This window comes from Callospermophilus lateralis, chromosome 1, assembly GCF_048772815.1.
Source record: "Callospermophilus lateralis isolate mCalLat2 chromosome 1, mCalLat2.hap1, whole genome shotgun sequence".
Taxonomy (NCBI): domain Eukaryota; kingdom Metazoa; phylum Chordata; class Mammalia; order Rodentia; family Sciuridae; genus Callospermophilus; species Callospermophilus lateralis.
The window spans coordinates 46,750,186-46,765,503 of record NC_135305.1 but is presented as its reverse complement, the minus strand read 5'-3'; the positions used below and the strand labels follow the sequence as shown (position 1 = coordinate 46,765,503).

Genomic DNA, 15,318 nt, shown 5'->3' with positions numbered 1-15,318 from the left:
GCAATTATGGATAATAATGGATTGTCACTGTGCCATGATTGAGGTAGATGCAGGGACAGAGAAGTAAAAAAAAAGGGGGGGGGAATAAATCCAGTCAATGGGGTGGAGCCAAATAAAAAAGTAGACTTGGGGAAGGAAGTTATGTTTTAACATGTGAAGAATCTTGCACCCAGGGATACCTTCTTCCACAGTGTACAGGGTTCAATTATACTGCTGCTACCATCTCACTCCTCATCTATCCATCGCAGCACTTGCCAGTGGGAAAGGCTGACAAGATCAGAGGCCCCAGGGAAAGCTGTGAGGTAGGAAATATGGCAAAGAGGCAGAGCACATGGCAGGGATCTCTTCCAAGAGTGATTCCCACACAAGAGAATTCTATTGATCTGTTTACTTTCAGAAGGGCACAAAGTTGCCCAGCTCTCTCTCGTCCCCAAGTTCTCTTTGGTTTCAAAAGTTGTAGCCCTCACGACTTTGCAATTCACCATTTCTTAGCATCTTCTCCTTCTGGCGATTTCTGGCAGTTCAGTTGCTTGTCACCTCTCAAGAGAACCATCTGATAGACACCTCCCCTAGCATATCCCTCCCAACTCTGCCACTGCTTAGCATAGGCCTGGGATCACATTCTACACATGTCCAGACAGACACCTGGCAAAGGCACCCAGAGATATAGAATCTTTCATTCTAAAGGCTTTGCATAGTGCTATAAATCAAAAATAGGAGGACTGTTTTTAAGAAACTAATTCAATGGCTATAAGATTATTACCTTTTTCATTGTGTGTGCATGCATGTATATATTTGTCTACATTTTAGACACGTAAATGCACATATACATGTGTTTATAGAGTGTGAATGAACTCTTGTTTAAAATAATACAGAATTTTTTCTTTTTAAGGCCATTATTTAACACACTCCACCCAGAGAGAAACCAGAGAAGGCTTGGCTTTGGCCCAACTGTTTTGATTTTCTGCTCTGCCGAGGCAGCATAACAAGTCCTCGACTAGTGGTAAAGGGAAGGCATTTATTTTTACTGTATTTGATAAGAGTTTACTGAAGATGCCCACCCAGGAAAGCTTCCATTGGAAGAGAAGTCAATTTCAAGAAAGTCAGCACTTCAAAGACTGATGATAACCCCAGGAAACAGAAAATCACTGTTTAAGCCAATCACCCACTTGAAATTATGGGTTCTTCTGGGAAACAGGAAACTGAGATGCAATGTCTGTATCAGTCCCATCTCAGAATTTATAAATAATTCATGGAAAGTATCAATTTATTCATAGAATAGGTGGCCAAGAGAGTTCTGGGTGTTTACCAATAACATGGTCCTGGAAACCCCATCCTACTGAAATGATTCCTATTCTTGGCAGGAATAACTTGTGCTAAGGGTTGTATCCACACCCTTTTAAAAACATGCCACTGATTTTGTATAGCTAATGTGAGCATTAGAATGGGTATTCTTTGGAAGCAAGTGTGAACATATACCAAGTTTTGCCCAGTGGGCATGCACGTGTGGTAGAAACCTATGGATTCAAATCTGTGCCACTTGATAACTGAACTTATTTTAGGCTACAAAGCTATTGTTTCAGCCTCCCCCTTCTATTCTTAATTCAGACTGAATTTTATCTTATAAATAGAAGTAACTGTAAATAATTCCATATCCTGCCAATGACATGGTACTGATTTTTAACAAAGGACTCATAAACTCTTTTATGATAATATAAAACTGTAGATCCCGTGCCTGTTAAAACATAAGCTTCATGTTACATGTAATTAAGACAAGGAGGAGAATATAAAATGTAAGCTTTAAAACGTATCATGTATTCCATATTTAAATACATGCAGAAAAATACTGCTTTTAAATTGCATTTTAAAGGCAAAGGTAAGAACAAACAGGAATTGTCCTGGTGAATGAATGATGCCCTGGGTTAAAAAACAACTTACTCAAAAATAGGTTTCCCATTTCAGATTCTTCAGAGATACACTATATTGATTATCATTTTCTATTTTTTCCCGATTGTATACGAGGAAAATATCACTAGAAGGACATTCTCCTGCTGTTTGGCTCTGAGTTATCATTTTTGGCCCAATAAAGACTTAAAATGATTTTTTACTTTTTTAGATGGAATTAGACCCTCCAAAATGACATACATGTTAATAAGAAGGTTTGAAGAGAGGCACATGTGTCAACAGCATCTGGAAAGTGATCTGTATTTGTTAACTCTTGCAGAATACAGAGGAGAGGGAGTCTCTGCCAAGTGAAGGGCTTTGACTCCCTTTCAGCTCTTCTCTGATTGAGATGTGCCTCCTGTATTCACCTGGTTACATTTGATTCAGTGTTGGCCTTTTGCATGTGCTCTCATATCCACTTATTGGCTGAAAAGGGACACAGAATTCTGAAACCCAAACCTTCAGCGTAATAGGTAAAAAAATCTACTAGAGACCAAATAATTTTTTACATTTAAATGGAGCTCAGCAGATACACATGTATATTACAAGTCACAACACAGGCTCATTTTCTTTTAGTATTTTAAAATATTTTTCTAGTGTCCAAATTCATGACTTAATATTTAAGACATGCAAATTATGGACCAAATAAAAAATTAGAGACTTTAAAGAAAATTATATTGTTGACCTTGATGCTATAAAAATCTACAGGTTTAGAACAGATTTTATTAAAAAGGAAGTAGAAATACAATTGAATTATATATATATACACACCATATTTCATAAGCATTAAATAATTTAGCTGAGCATTAAAAGCTGAATCAAATTGATGCATTTCTCTAACCATAAAATAAAAAAATTCACTCTATAGTTGAGAATCAATTGAATATATTTTATATTTATGAAACCATGTTAACTCTTTATTCTGATATGTCAGTAATCAATTGTAATTGCTTTACTCTTTAAGTATGTCTACATATTTTCATGGATTTCATATAAATTGCTTTTTCATGTAACCAAAAGTATATATTTTAATTTCCTGTAATAAAAAGAATAATATGATGTTACACATAAATCACCTAAGGAAATATCTTGGTTAGAGATATTAAATGCCTAATCCAAAATGCAATATTTTCCCCAGATGTATTATACAGAGTCGGAAAAAAGACTTTAAAAAACTAAATGAAAACAGTTCTTTTCAGAGAACACTACAGACTTTCAATAAAATGCTAGTCAGCATAAATCAAACTCAAAAGTTAATCTACCTAAACATTACCACCCTGTAGGAATCCTTTTATAGTGGTTTTTTTTTTCCCTAAATGTAACTATTTTGTTTTTACTATTAGTTTGGCTTAAATAATTATGTTTTCTTACATGGCAAATAGATTTACAGATTACACTTTTGATGAGTTCTAAGAATTAAGATGTTCATTATATATATTGAATGTGCTAAAGCTCAGTGATCTGATATTTAGTAAAGTCATAAAACAAATTCTTTATATTTCAGTGAACATAAAAATAAACCAAATAAGCATCATTTTAGGAAATCTGCATGGTCTATATCAGTTAGAAAAAAAAAAGCTTTTCCGCCCTTACATGAAGGGGTGAATCATAAAAAGAAATATGGAAGTTGATAATAGCTGTTACTGTAGTAGTAAAAACATGATAAAAGGCTTTTTGACATTATGAAACCTTGGAAGCCTTGCCAAATACAAAATCTAGTTTGTAGGTGCTTGCAGTATCCTGTTGTCTTTAGTAAGTTTTGGGAGGAATTCTGACAACTTCTGGTTCATCTCCTTCAGCCAAAATGATCTATCAAAAGGCCTTCATTTCTAAGAGTACTCAAAAGGTTTTGACTTTTAAGTACATATTAAAGAAAAAAAATTCAAGTAAAGACAAGTGTGGTAACCCATACTTGTAACCTACCCACTGTGGAGGCTGAGGCAGGATAATCACAAGTTCAAGGCCTGCCTGGACAATTTACTGAGACCATGTTTCAAAATAAAAAATAAAGGGGGCAGAGCATGTGGCTCAATGTAGATCACTCTGTGTTCTATCCCCAGTACTGCGAAAACAGAATAAAACAAAACAAAAATTAAACTAGCATTTGCAGAGCAATTGTTTCTTGATTCACAATGGCAGATTCTGCTATATTATATTTTGTACTTGGATGCATGTTTTTGAAGTTATCAGCTCATATGAGCTTAGTCAGTTACACTTATTTACTTTAATCATAATAGTCTTGAACATGGCTTTTAATGATTTTAAAATACTTTATAAGATGAAAATTCAAGAGAAAACTTTTAGATATGATAATTTTTTCAGCATGTGTTCTAATAAAGGAAGCTTTGAGATAAGAAGATCCCACCCCTGGTTATCTTTTTAGGCTCCTTAACCTTGTTATATTAGATACATGCCCCCCCTTTTCATACCCTGACCTTACAGCTTTGAAATAACTCTTATTGGTAATGCAATTTTGACACATTTCTGTATTTTTCTTTGGAATCTTCCAGTGAAATGCAACTTTGAAAGAAGAAACTTCAGATGCAGAATAGCTTTGTTTTTCTTTTTTCTCCATAAACCTCACTGCTACTGTTTCCAGTGATATCTTCCAACACTCTCTAAGTGGGAATCACTGTTCTACAGAGAAGATTGCTAGGCACATAGGACATTAATATTAGTAAGATTGAATGATACAGGGGCTGGTACTGTGGCTCAGTGGTAGCACACTTGCCTGACATGTGTGAGGCACTGGGTTCGATTCTCAGCATCGAATATAAATAAATTAAAAAAGGTCTATCAACAACTAAAAAAAATGTTAAAAAAAAAAGACTGACTGATACAATGTAAACCAAACAAACAAGAGATGGTAAGACCTTCTTTTACATTTTATGTCTATGGGCTCTTATTTGCCTACTGGCAAAGAGTACAATGTGTCTTTAACCCCACTCCCACCCGCTATGCACATGTGCTCACACACAGTGTCAACAGTAATGCTTGGAAATGTTTATGCAGTTCTTCCTGACTTTCAATATTGTAATTGCTTTCTTTAGATTGAATACTGATCATTTCTTACCGCAAATAGTATACTTTCTGTAATTTTCACACTTAAAAATAGCTTAAAATGCTTATACCTATTTTAACCCCACTCAAATTAGGAACTTGCTAAACATAGACAAATCTGAGTGGGTATACATGCACACACACCTATTTCCCCAAAGGAAAATAAAATGTTGTTACTTCAACAAGGTATATGTATTAGCTTTTTAATCACTGTGACAAAAAACACTGAAGAAAAACAAGGAGGAAAGATTTACTTTGGCTCCAAGTTTCAGAGGTTTTAGCCATTGTCAGACCCATTGTTTCTGGTCTGTGGTAAGGAAGAATATCATGGTGAGGGTGTGTGATACCAACGCTGCTCATCTGATGGTGGCCACTGGAAAGGAGTGAGAAAAGGAAAGACCAGGGATAAGATATAGTCCCCAAGCGTATGTCCCCAAGGACCCACTCCCTTCAATAGGTCCCACCTTCTACCATTTCCACCACTTCCCAATAATAGTCCATTCAGCTATAATGTGTTAATGGATTGATGCATTGATGAAGTTGAAGCCCTTATGATCCAATAACCTCTTAAAAGGTCTACCTCTGAACATTGCTGCATTGGGCACTAAACCTTCAACACATGACTCTTTGGGAGACATCTTGGATCTGAACCATAATAGCATAGTTAAAATGCTTTCTAGAATTTCAGTGCCTTACTTAAAAAAAAAAAAAAAAAAAAAGATTGCCATTAAACTATGTTCAAAAGCTTTTGCTATTGTACAACCGAGAGTTCATCTGATCGTACACTTAGAGATTATCAAAGTTGAAAAAATACTGTATCCTATTAATCACACTCCATTACTTAGATCCACGTGATAATATCCCTGCCAAGTGGCTACTGTTGATATGGTTATATAGCTTGAGTGAAACAGAAAAGAACAGATACTCTCCAAACACAGAATATTACTAGTAAGACATTTATTAATAGTATTGTTACAATTATTTCTAAAATCCATTATTATTTCAATGGTGAAGAGGCAGACACCAGACTAACTCAGCCAGATGATTACTACAATCCAGGTCACAGTGTAATGCAGAAACAGCTGAAATACTGTCAATGATACATTGAAACATGATGGAGCAGCTACAGGAAATGATAACATTTTATAACATTTAAAAAAAACTCAGAGAATCTAAAACTGAAGTTTGCATGTAGATAAAGATACCAGAAAAATCTTTTATTTTTAAGTTAATTCTGTACCATTTTCTTAAAAAATAATCTATCATCTGTAAAATGCCTATATTATTGTTTATATCAAGTGATATTTGCATTTAAATATACTTTAAGGCAGTTAAATATAAATTTATGTGTATGTTCATATAAAAATATATATAAAAATAGAGTATTTAAAGGAAGTGGATATTCATACTAAAGAATTGCTCAATCAAAATAGTTTCATTTTTGTATTTTAATGAAATCGAGGTATTTATAAATTATGTAATTTCAGCCATATATTGAATTAAGCATGTCAGCTTTTTTTTTCCTCAAAAGAAAAATAACCCACTTGAATCTAATGTATGAAATATGATATGTCAAGAGCTTTGTAATGTTTTGAACAACCAATAAAAAAAAAGAAAAAGAATCCTTTAAAAGCCACCATAAAGGTGAAATGTAATCTCACAAAAGAGCATTTGCTTAATTAGGAAATTAACCATTTTGAACCTAAAAATATAGAAAAGAAAATTTTGGATACTGGTATTATGTACGTTTTGTATGTCTGCTACCACTTTTACGAAAAAATTAATTTATGCTCTATTCTAAATTGGATTAGATATAGTTGCTCAAGAAAAATGATACTCTAGATACTAGTAACAGTACTATTTGGGGACATGTGCAAATGCTTTATGCTAACCCACTTAGAATACATAATCCTTTGCAAAATATTTGTGTAAAATGTAATTGTGATCTTCAATTACATAGTCAATAGCAGCAAACAAAAGCTTTGTTGCATAATATCATACATGAAACATAATAAAGTAATACATGAGGAACTGTATTTTGTTCCTTGCTTTAAAATTATCTAAATCATCAATTTAGACTGCAGTTACCCATCTAAGTTCACAGACAAGACAGGAGGGAATGTTTATGAAAAACACAAGGAGTGAAGAATTAAATATTGGTGTATTAACTGTAAAATATTTCACTTCCTGTTTTTCTCATAGAATCTCTTCAAAGTCCTTGTAGGGCAGCATTTCTGTTGTTTCCCTTTCAGTTATAAAATTTTAAAAGTTTAAGAAGAAATGTTTTTCATAAGCATAGGATTCACAAAGTCTAAGTGCTCCTAAAAGCCACATTTTCTCCTGGTAAAGAACATAAGCAAAATTTCTACTTGCAAGTGGAATGTAATTGCTTGTTTGCATTTTAAAATCAATGTACCTGAACAGAATTTAACACAATACTGAAGAGCCTGATCCTCCTTCCCTTGTAATTCAAGTGTCTATGTTCCTGTTTATGATCAAAAGGCAATACCTGGCCCACGGTGGTCCTAGATTTTGATTATATTTCAAGTAATCATTTTCTAGCTTTGTCATTCACTCTAAAACCAACTAATTGTTCAAATTCACATCTTGACTTTGTAAAGCTATAGGAAAAACTTATTACTCTTTTTTTTTAAAGCAAAATGTGCATTGGTGTGCAGGTGTATGCTGGTGTGCATGAGTGTGTGGTTGATCTGAAATACAAGTGAGGCACGTTGTTTGGTTCTCTGCCCATCATCCAGGTGAGAAGCTTGTCTCCATCTCCAAACTCAGTTACTCTTTAGGGAGCCCGCAAGGCCCTTTTACTTGCACACATCCTGCTGAGAAGGATTTCAGAACAAACCTGATTTATTGGACCTCTGACATGATATGGTGATTGAAGGTTTGTTACAAAGTCTTGTTGTAGTTTACTTTGATTGCTGAAATATTTTCCCACTGTATGATTCTTTGATCTTTTCATTTTAATAAAGTGGAAATCTTGGGATAACTTTGATTTCACTACCTGCAAATAAAGAGCAAAAAAATGAGGAAAAAATCAAGGACATTTAGATCCTGCATATGTCAATATTACTAATTCTCAAAATAGAATTGCATTTCTGCCACACAGATGTTGCCTGAAGGCCACAAATACAATTTACATAACCAAAAACCAGGGTAACTTATGTTTCAAAGAAGACAAAGGCTGAAATTAGAATTCTTGTCATTTTTCATACCTCCAGGCAACTGTTCCCAATGCAACTAAGAAACTGTCACAGATAATGTCTCCACTACACCTGTGTATGTGGTATGTGTGTGTGTGTGTGTGTGTGTGTAGGATCAACAAACCAAACATAACACCAGAATAGAAATGACACTCTTGTGTCTTTGCCAGGCCACTGATTCAGACTTGGTACTCTAAATCTGTCATTGCACCCTTCCATAGAGTGGCAGCTAAAACTATTTTCAGAGAGAAAAAAAAGTATTTTTCCATTGCAGATCCCTAAAGTAACACTGCAGGTAGTGGTTTCATTTCTGTGGGTGCTTAGTGTGCCATGAAATCTGAGAAAGAGCTCATGCTTTATTAAACTAAGAATGTCCTATATTTGCAGATACATATATAGCTAAAGTTTGATCCTAAATATTTTTGCGCGAGTTGTATTACAAAACATTCATAAAGCATGAAAAGAATTGTAATCAAAAGTTTTTTCCCTTTGTGGCTCCCGCTCCTCACCATTCATTTCCTTTCCAGATAATACCAGTTTCTTCGTGATTCCATTCATAGTATTTTATGAATATTTACATACACTCACACATATAAACAAAGAAACTTTATTTATGTTTTTTTGTACTTTTCACAAAAAGTTATTCTGATGGAATCCTAAAACAGTCAGCCTTAATCATTAGGCTGATAGAATTCAAGTTTTTAGCACTAAAATTCAGGGGCGCTCCCCTGAGGTAGGGACCACAAGAGACAGATGGAGGGAGTGTAGAAGTAGAAAAAGAGAGAAAGAAAAGGAAATAAAATAAGGTAAGAAGTTTGGGGCTGCTTTACAAATAAGTAGCAAATCATGAATTGCATTAATACAACTGTAAAACATAATAAACTATTGTTGATGACTATTAAAATAATATTAACTCACATAGAGTTTTTTTTTAATTCTTCTGAGTCTTATGTAATGATTTAGGTACATATTTTTGATTCCATATAAGAGAATGCAATGACATATTTATCCAAAAGAACTAAAATTGGCATTCTATAATAATACAGGCACATCAATATTTATAGCAGCCTAATTCACAATAACCAAGGTATTGAACCATCCCAGGTGCCCATCAACAGAAAAATGGATAAAGAAAATGTGGTATATGTACACAATGGAGTTTTATTCAACCATGAAGAAGAATGAAATGGATGACATTTGATGGTAAATGGATGGAAGAGGAGAATATCATGCTGCATGAAATAAGCTGGATTCAGAAAGTCAAGGGTTAAATATTTTCTCTCATGTGGAAGCTAGAGCAAAATAAAGGGGGGAAAGGCAGCAAAGTGGATCCCACAAATATATAGGGGAGATCAGTGGAGTAGAAGAAGAAGAATGCAGGGGAGGGGAGGAAAGACAGGAAAAGAGAGGAACTATGGATGAAATTGACAAAATTATGCTATGTACATATATAAATATATATGTGGATTCCATCTTTATGTGTATCTATAAAGCATGAACTTAAAAAGAAATAGAAGGAAGACCAGTAAAGAAAGGGAAGCAGAGGGAGGGAGGAGGGAAAGGAAAGAGGAAGCACTAGGGACTGAAATAAAGTGAATTATATTTCATATATGTATGATTATGTCAAAATTAATTCCACTATTATGTATAACTACAATGCACTAATAACAATAAAATAAAAAGAGATGCAATAAAAACACCCCCCTCCAATATATATTTGAAAAGAAATATATAAAATATCGATTTGGTAGATAAGTATTTTTAATACATTGTAAGTGAACCTAAAGCATTTTTCAAGTTTTTTGAATGTAAAATCTATAAAGAGCTACATCAAAATGTGAATAGTAGCAGAACTTCTGGTGAAGGGAGATTTCAGGTGATTCCTAGATGTATTCATATAGCTTTTGGTCGTTTTGCACAATGAATGTGCAATACTTTATAACCATAACATTTTGAAGCTATTAGCATTTTGAATAAAAAATGTTAACAGTAATGTCTTTTAAAAGAAATTACACCTTGGTAACCCCCCAAAAGAAGAATTTTCCTGTAGTTATGGGAGGTTTGAATCAAGTGACTATTAGGAAGGGTATTGAAATCAGCAAGTTGTGGTAAGGAATTCCTATGGATTGTAATTTAGAGATCAGTTTGCAGTTAACCACTGATTAATATTCCAGATCCTAAAGTTGCAGGATTCTATTAAGTCCAGTTCTTTCCACCCCTATTTGGTTATACTGTAACTCAAAATTTCATAGGCTACAGAGGGGCACCAGTATTTTCCTGAAGGTTTTGTCCTTTTAGAGAGGTCTATGCTCACTCAAGATTAGGGAACAATCTTCTGGAAATTTACTTAAGGAAACACTTAAGCATAAATATAACATTCAATCTTGAAATAATATTTTTCCAATGTTCTGAAGCCGAAATAAGGTAAATTTTGCTTGTATGATTTTATCATAAGTTCAGGCTTTTGAAATTGCCTGATGATCTGCATGCTAATTATATGTAAAACTGTAAAATAGAAAAAGATTCATTACAAGACAAAAAGTTACAGTTGTTTAAACATTATGTTAGTGTTTTGTGCGACTTCAGGATTGAATTTCATGTTTCCTTACAAAAGTTGGATAATGCTAGTGTAGATGTAGGCAGCAACCTTTGGATTCATAAATAGGATACTCCAAAATACAAATCTCCAGTGAATTTGCTGAAGCACATAGCTTTCACTCAAAAGTAGTGTCTATATTTTTCCAGAGCTCAATGGGAATGTGAATAATTAGCATCTGTTTTTAGAGATCACTAACTTGATATCTGGGAAAGGAAGATGGAATGATGGGGTCTCCTCTGATTTCTGTGGGCCAAGCTAATGCCTCCCAAAGGTTAATACACATATTATACTATTTGAAATGGACTCTTCCACACATATTTGGTGATTGGCTCAACAATATTAATTCTTTTCATTTCTTTTTAAAAACTGTTTTGCAGGAAACAAAGATGATATTTTCTCATTGTTTTATTAAATAAACATTGCCTTGATACCAAATCACAAAAGCTGACAAATATATAGAATTATTTCAGTTTTGATGTGTCAAATGATTTGTAAAAAAAATAATTTCAAAATGTGAATTAAATCAGGGGCTTTTAAAAATTCCAGTATTGGGCTGGAGTTATGGCTCAGAGGTACAGCGCTCATCTACCATGTGTGAAGCCCTGGGTTTGATCCTCAGCACCACATATAAATAAACTAAAGATTAAAAAAAGATTTCAGTATTCTTTTCTATACCTCTACCACATACAATTTATTTCAAGAATGCAAAATGTTTCAATATTATGAAATATATCATTGCAGGAAATTACTAAAGAATTATGTGGAGCTATATGTTTGTCTTGAAAATCCAAAGGAATCTACTGAAAAAATAATGAGATATTATAAAGTCGATATTTAGAAATTATAAAGCTTTTCTATATCTTATCAATGATTAATAGGAAATTATTTGAAAATACTAAACAGCTTCACTAAATTCAGCAATAATCTATAGGCTGCAGGTGAAGAATGTATCAAAAGTTTAATGAGGACTGAGGATGTGGCTCAGTGGTAGAGTGCTCATTAGCATGCAAAAGGCCCTGGCAAAACACACACACACACACACACACACACACACACACACACACTGCTGGGATTACATGTCTGTAATCCCAGTGACTCTGGAGGCTGAGGCAGGAAGATTGCAATCTTGAGGTAGCCTCAATAATTCAGTGAGACTCTGTCTCAAAATAAAACAAATGAAATAAAATAAAATCAAGGGCTGGAGATGTAGCTCAGATCCTCACTACTTCAAAACAAACTAAAAAAAAAAAAAAAGTTTAATGAGATGTGAAAAATGTATGAATGGCCAGGTGCAGTGGTGCACACCTGTAATCTCAGCTATTTGGGAGACTGAGGCAGGAGGATTGTAAGCTCAAGGTTAGCCTGGACACTTAGTGGGACCCTGTCTCAAAATAAAAATAAACAAGGACTGGAAGTTCCTTCTGACAATGTTTTTTCCATTACTCAGCTTCTGATAAAACTTATCGTGCCTCCTATGTAAAAGGTGTGATTCTCTAGGTTCCATGGTAGGACAAGAAACTATAACTAAATGCTAAACAAAAAAGAGAAGTGTTTCACAGAAAATACAACTTATTGGAGTCCAGGTTTTGGAAACTGTGATGGAGAACACACCAAAGGACAGAGTAAGTCAGACAGAGAACCACACATATATGAAACCCTGAGGGTACATGACTGCAGAACATAGAAGAGAGCTTCCATGGCTGGTGCCTGGGGCAGTGGCAGCATGTGGGCTTTCAGAGAGACAACAAGGAATCAGGGGTCTCTTCCTGGAATAGCACTGAGCCTGGGAGAACAGCCCCTTCCCAAAGCACATTGAAACCCAGGTGGGAGGGCATGTAATACTTGCAAGAAGTAGTGTTCCATCATGAGCAGATGGAGGCAGAGTCAGGGTAAATGGGGTTACATAGGCCATGTGGAAGGTCTATGCATCTCTTTTTCCCATCTTTAGAGAGGTCAGAGCTCTGAAACCTAGCATTCAGCACATTAACTGGCACGTAAGAAATTTTTGTTAAACTGGCAAGTATATTTTACTTTGTATTATTGTGTCCCTGCCTTGATTCAGATGGCAAATTTCTTTGTGGAAGCAACCTTAATTATCATGCTTTCTAGGAACTTGATGGCAAAATATGGTTTAAGTGCTAAGTATAAGCAGAAATCAATAGGGGAATGGAAGGAACAAGAATGTTCATACTACAGATTAAAATGCTTTCAAAACTACTACTGTTCCCTAAAATTTATACAGAGAAATAAGGTAGTTCTAAATAGAACCTAATGTTACATAAATCAGTGACTTTAAATGTTGACTGCTTAAAACATTTAATTGCATAGGATTAAAATCAAGAAGGTAGGTTTAAAATGGAGCTATGTACCAAATTGAAGATAGTCTCCAATGGAAAAGGAAGGAGATTTTGTTTTAACTGTATAGATATTATTATTATTATTGGTTCTTTTTATTGTTGTTGTTTTTTTTTTTTTTTTTGGTTCGTTTTAGTTGTACATAACATTGGGATTCATTTTGACATAATAAAGGCATAGACTATCATTTGCTCTAATTTGTGCTAACTCAATCTCCAGTATTTTCCTTTTCCCTCCCCTCCCCAACTCTATTCCCTCCCCTCTATTCTACTGATCTGACTGCTATGTACTTTTAGGTTTTTGTTGTTGTTGTTATTGTTGTTGATTAATTAGTTTGTGTTTTGTGGATGAACATGAATGCATGATGGTGAGATTCAGATGTTTACCATGAGCAAGAATTCAGGTAACCCTTTTGCAATTAACAACAACAAATAACAGGAAACAAAATGAAACTATATCTTATAAAATAAAAAATGTAATGATTTTTTTACATATGATATCCATCTTTCACTCTTCAGAGTTTTTGCGTTAGGAAACACATGGAGTAATTCAGATATGGTCCCTATCCTCAAGGGGACTATATAAAGACACATGTCTAAGATACTTGAAGTAAGAACAAGAATGAAGTGACTTCAAAGACATTGTCTGGGACTAGCTCTGCAAGGTCAGGCACCATGTTGTTTCCATGTAATGAATAGTTCTTAGTACATTAGGAAGATTTAGTGCTAATTTATGGTGGGTATTATAATCTGTTTACAAAGCTATTAATTCTTGGAACTTATTTGTAAAAATCAGTATCTAACACTGCTGTCAAACTTCCCTGAGTTTCAAAATATTACTTTACCTATTTACATAGGCTCCACAGTGGACAAAAAGGAGTTAACTACATTTCTAAGGTTTGAAGATGTATGCCAGCAAGAGACGTTTGATACCTGTGTAGTAAAGAGCAAATTGCTTCTTTCCTTTGATCTTGTGTGAACATGTGCCCACTTGGGTCCTTCCCAAAATCAGAACACCATTGAGGGCTGTTAAAATCCAACTGAAGTGTCAACTGGAAAGTAGCTTTGCAAGAGAGCTGCTAGCAATACAAATGTTAGGTAACCTCTGGGGAATAGTGATAATAATAAACAATCAAAATGAGTCATTAGAAGACATCAGTGAAAGATGTGAGCCTTGAAACAGAGACTAAGTCTCCAGATGTTTGTGCACAGTAATCAGCTCCCTCAGAGAGAAATACTAATCGTTTGACACACCTAAATGCTTCTCTAAATTTGGGTTCAGATGTCTTGGCCACTGAAAAAGAGACATGTCTACTTAAGAAAGAAGCCACTACCTATGATTAATAATTTATAGTATACAATTTGGCAAATGTTTACAATATTTAAGCATGGATGTCAAATGCCAAAACTTTTTTTTCCATTTTAATAAAAAATAATGCTTTTTCTTTACCTTGTTTGCTTATTTTCTTTTTTGTGACTTTGTCATGTTGAATTATATTGAAAATTAAGAAAAGGTAGTGAAGGGCAATTGGTGTCCACCTATTAGATTAGCATTGTTTTATGTAATAAAGTGTTATTATTTTTTATAAATCTTATATTAAACTTTTTCTCATAGCAATGTTCAAATTTAGATTAAGTTACAGGTAGATATAAACTTTCAAGTAAATTTACAGAATATTCAAAACAATTTATATTTTAATATATCAACTATAGAAATTAGGATGGCTTAATTTGGGAGCTGGGATCAAGAGCTATAAATATATACACTGTGTAGATAATCACATTTTTCTGTGACTCAGTGGAATAAGAATTGAAATTCTGTTCTTTAGAGTATAAAAGTAATGTTTACTTTTTCCTGGGTTCCTTATATGTTAAAGATTCTCTCCACTTATGATTACAGATCTATGTATATCCCTACATCATTAAGAGTTTGGGCACATGGCCTTTTAGAAGGCACACTAAAGGCCACCATTCTACGTGACTGGCTTGTGTTAAGACTTTCCAAGCAAGTGAAAAAAAATGTTATCAATTACACAACCAAACTAACATTGCAACTTTTACTATTAAATATATAATTACTTCAACACTCAAAATTGTTTTCATGTAAGTGTTCAGAATGATTGTATTACTGTGAAATTAATAG

General features: G+C 34.1%; 1 protein-coding gene across 1 annotated transcript in view; it reads right to left on the bottom strand.

Moving 5' to 3' along the window:
- Positions 1-5,946: 5,946 nt before the first annotated feature.
- The window catches only part of Cped1 (cadherin like and PC-esterase domain containing 1), a 248,540-nt gene continuing 239,168 nt past the window's right edge, over positions 5,947-15,318 (bottom strand). The window contains exon 23 of the mRNA XM_077110288.1: positions 5,947-8,023. Coding sequence (XP_076966403.1) covers positions 7,802-8,023 — 222 coding nt within the window. The 3' untranslated portion in view covers positions 5,947-7,801. The remainder of the gene's footprint in view (positions 8,024-15,318) is intronic.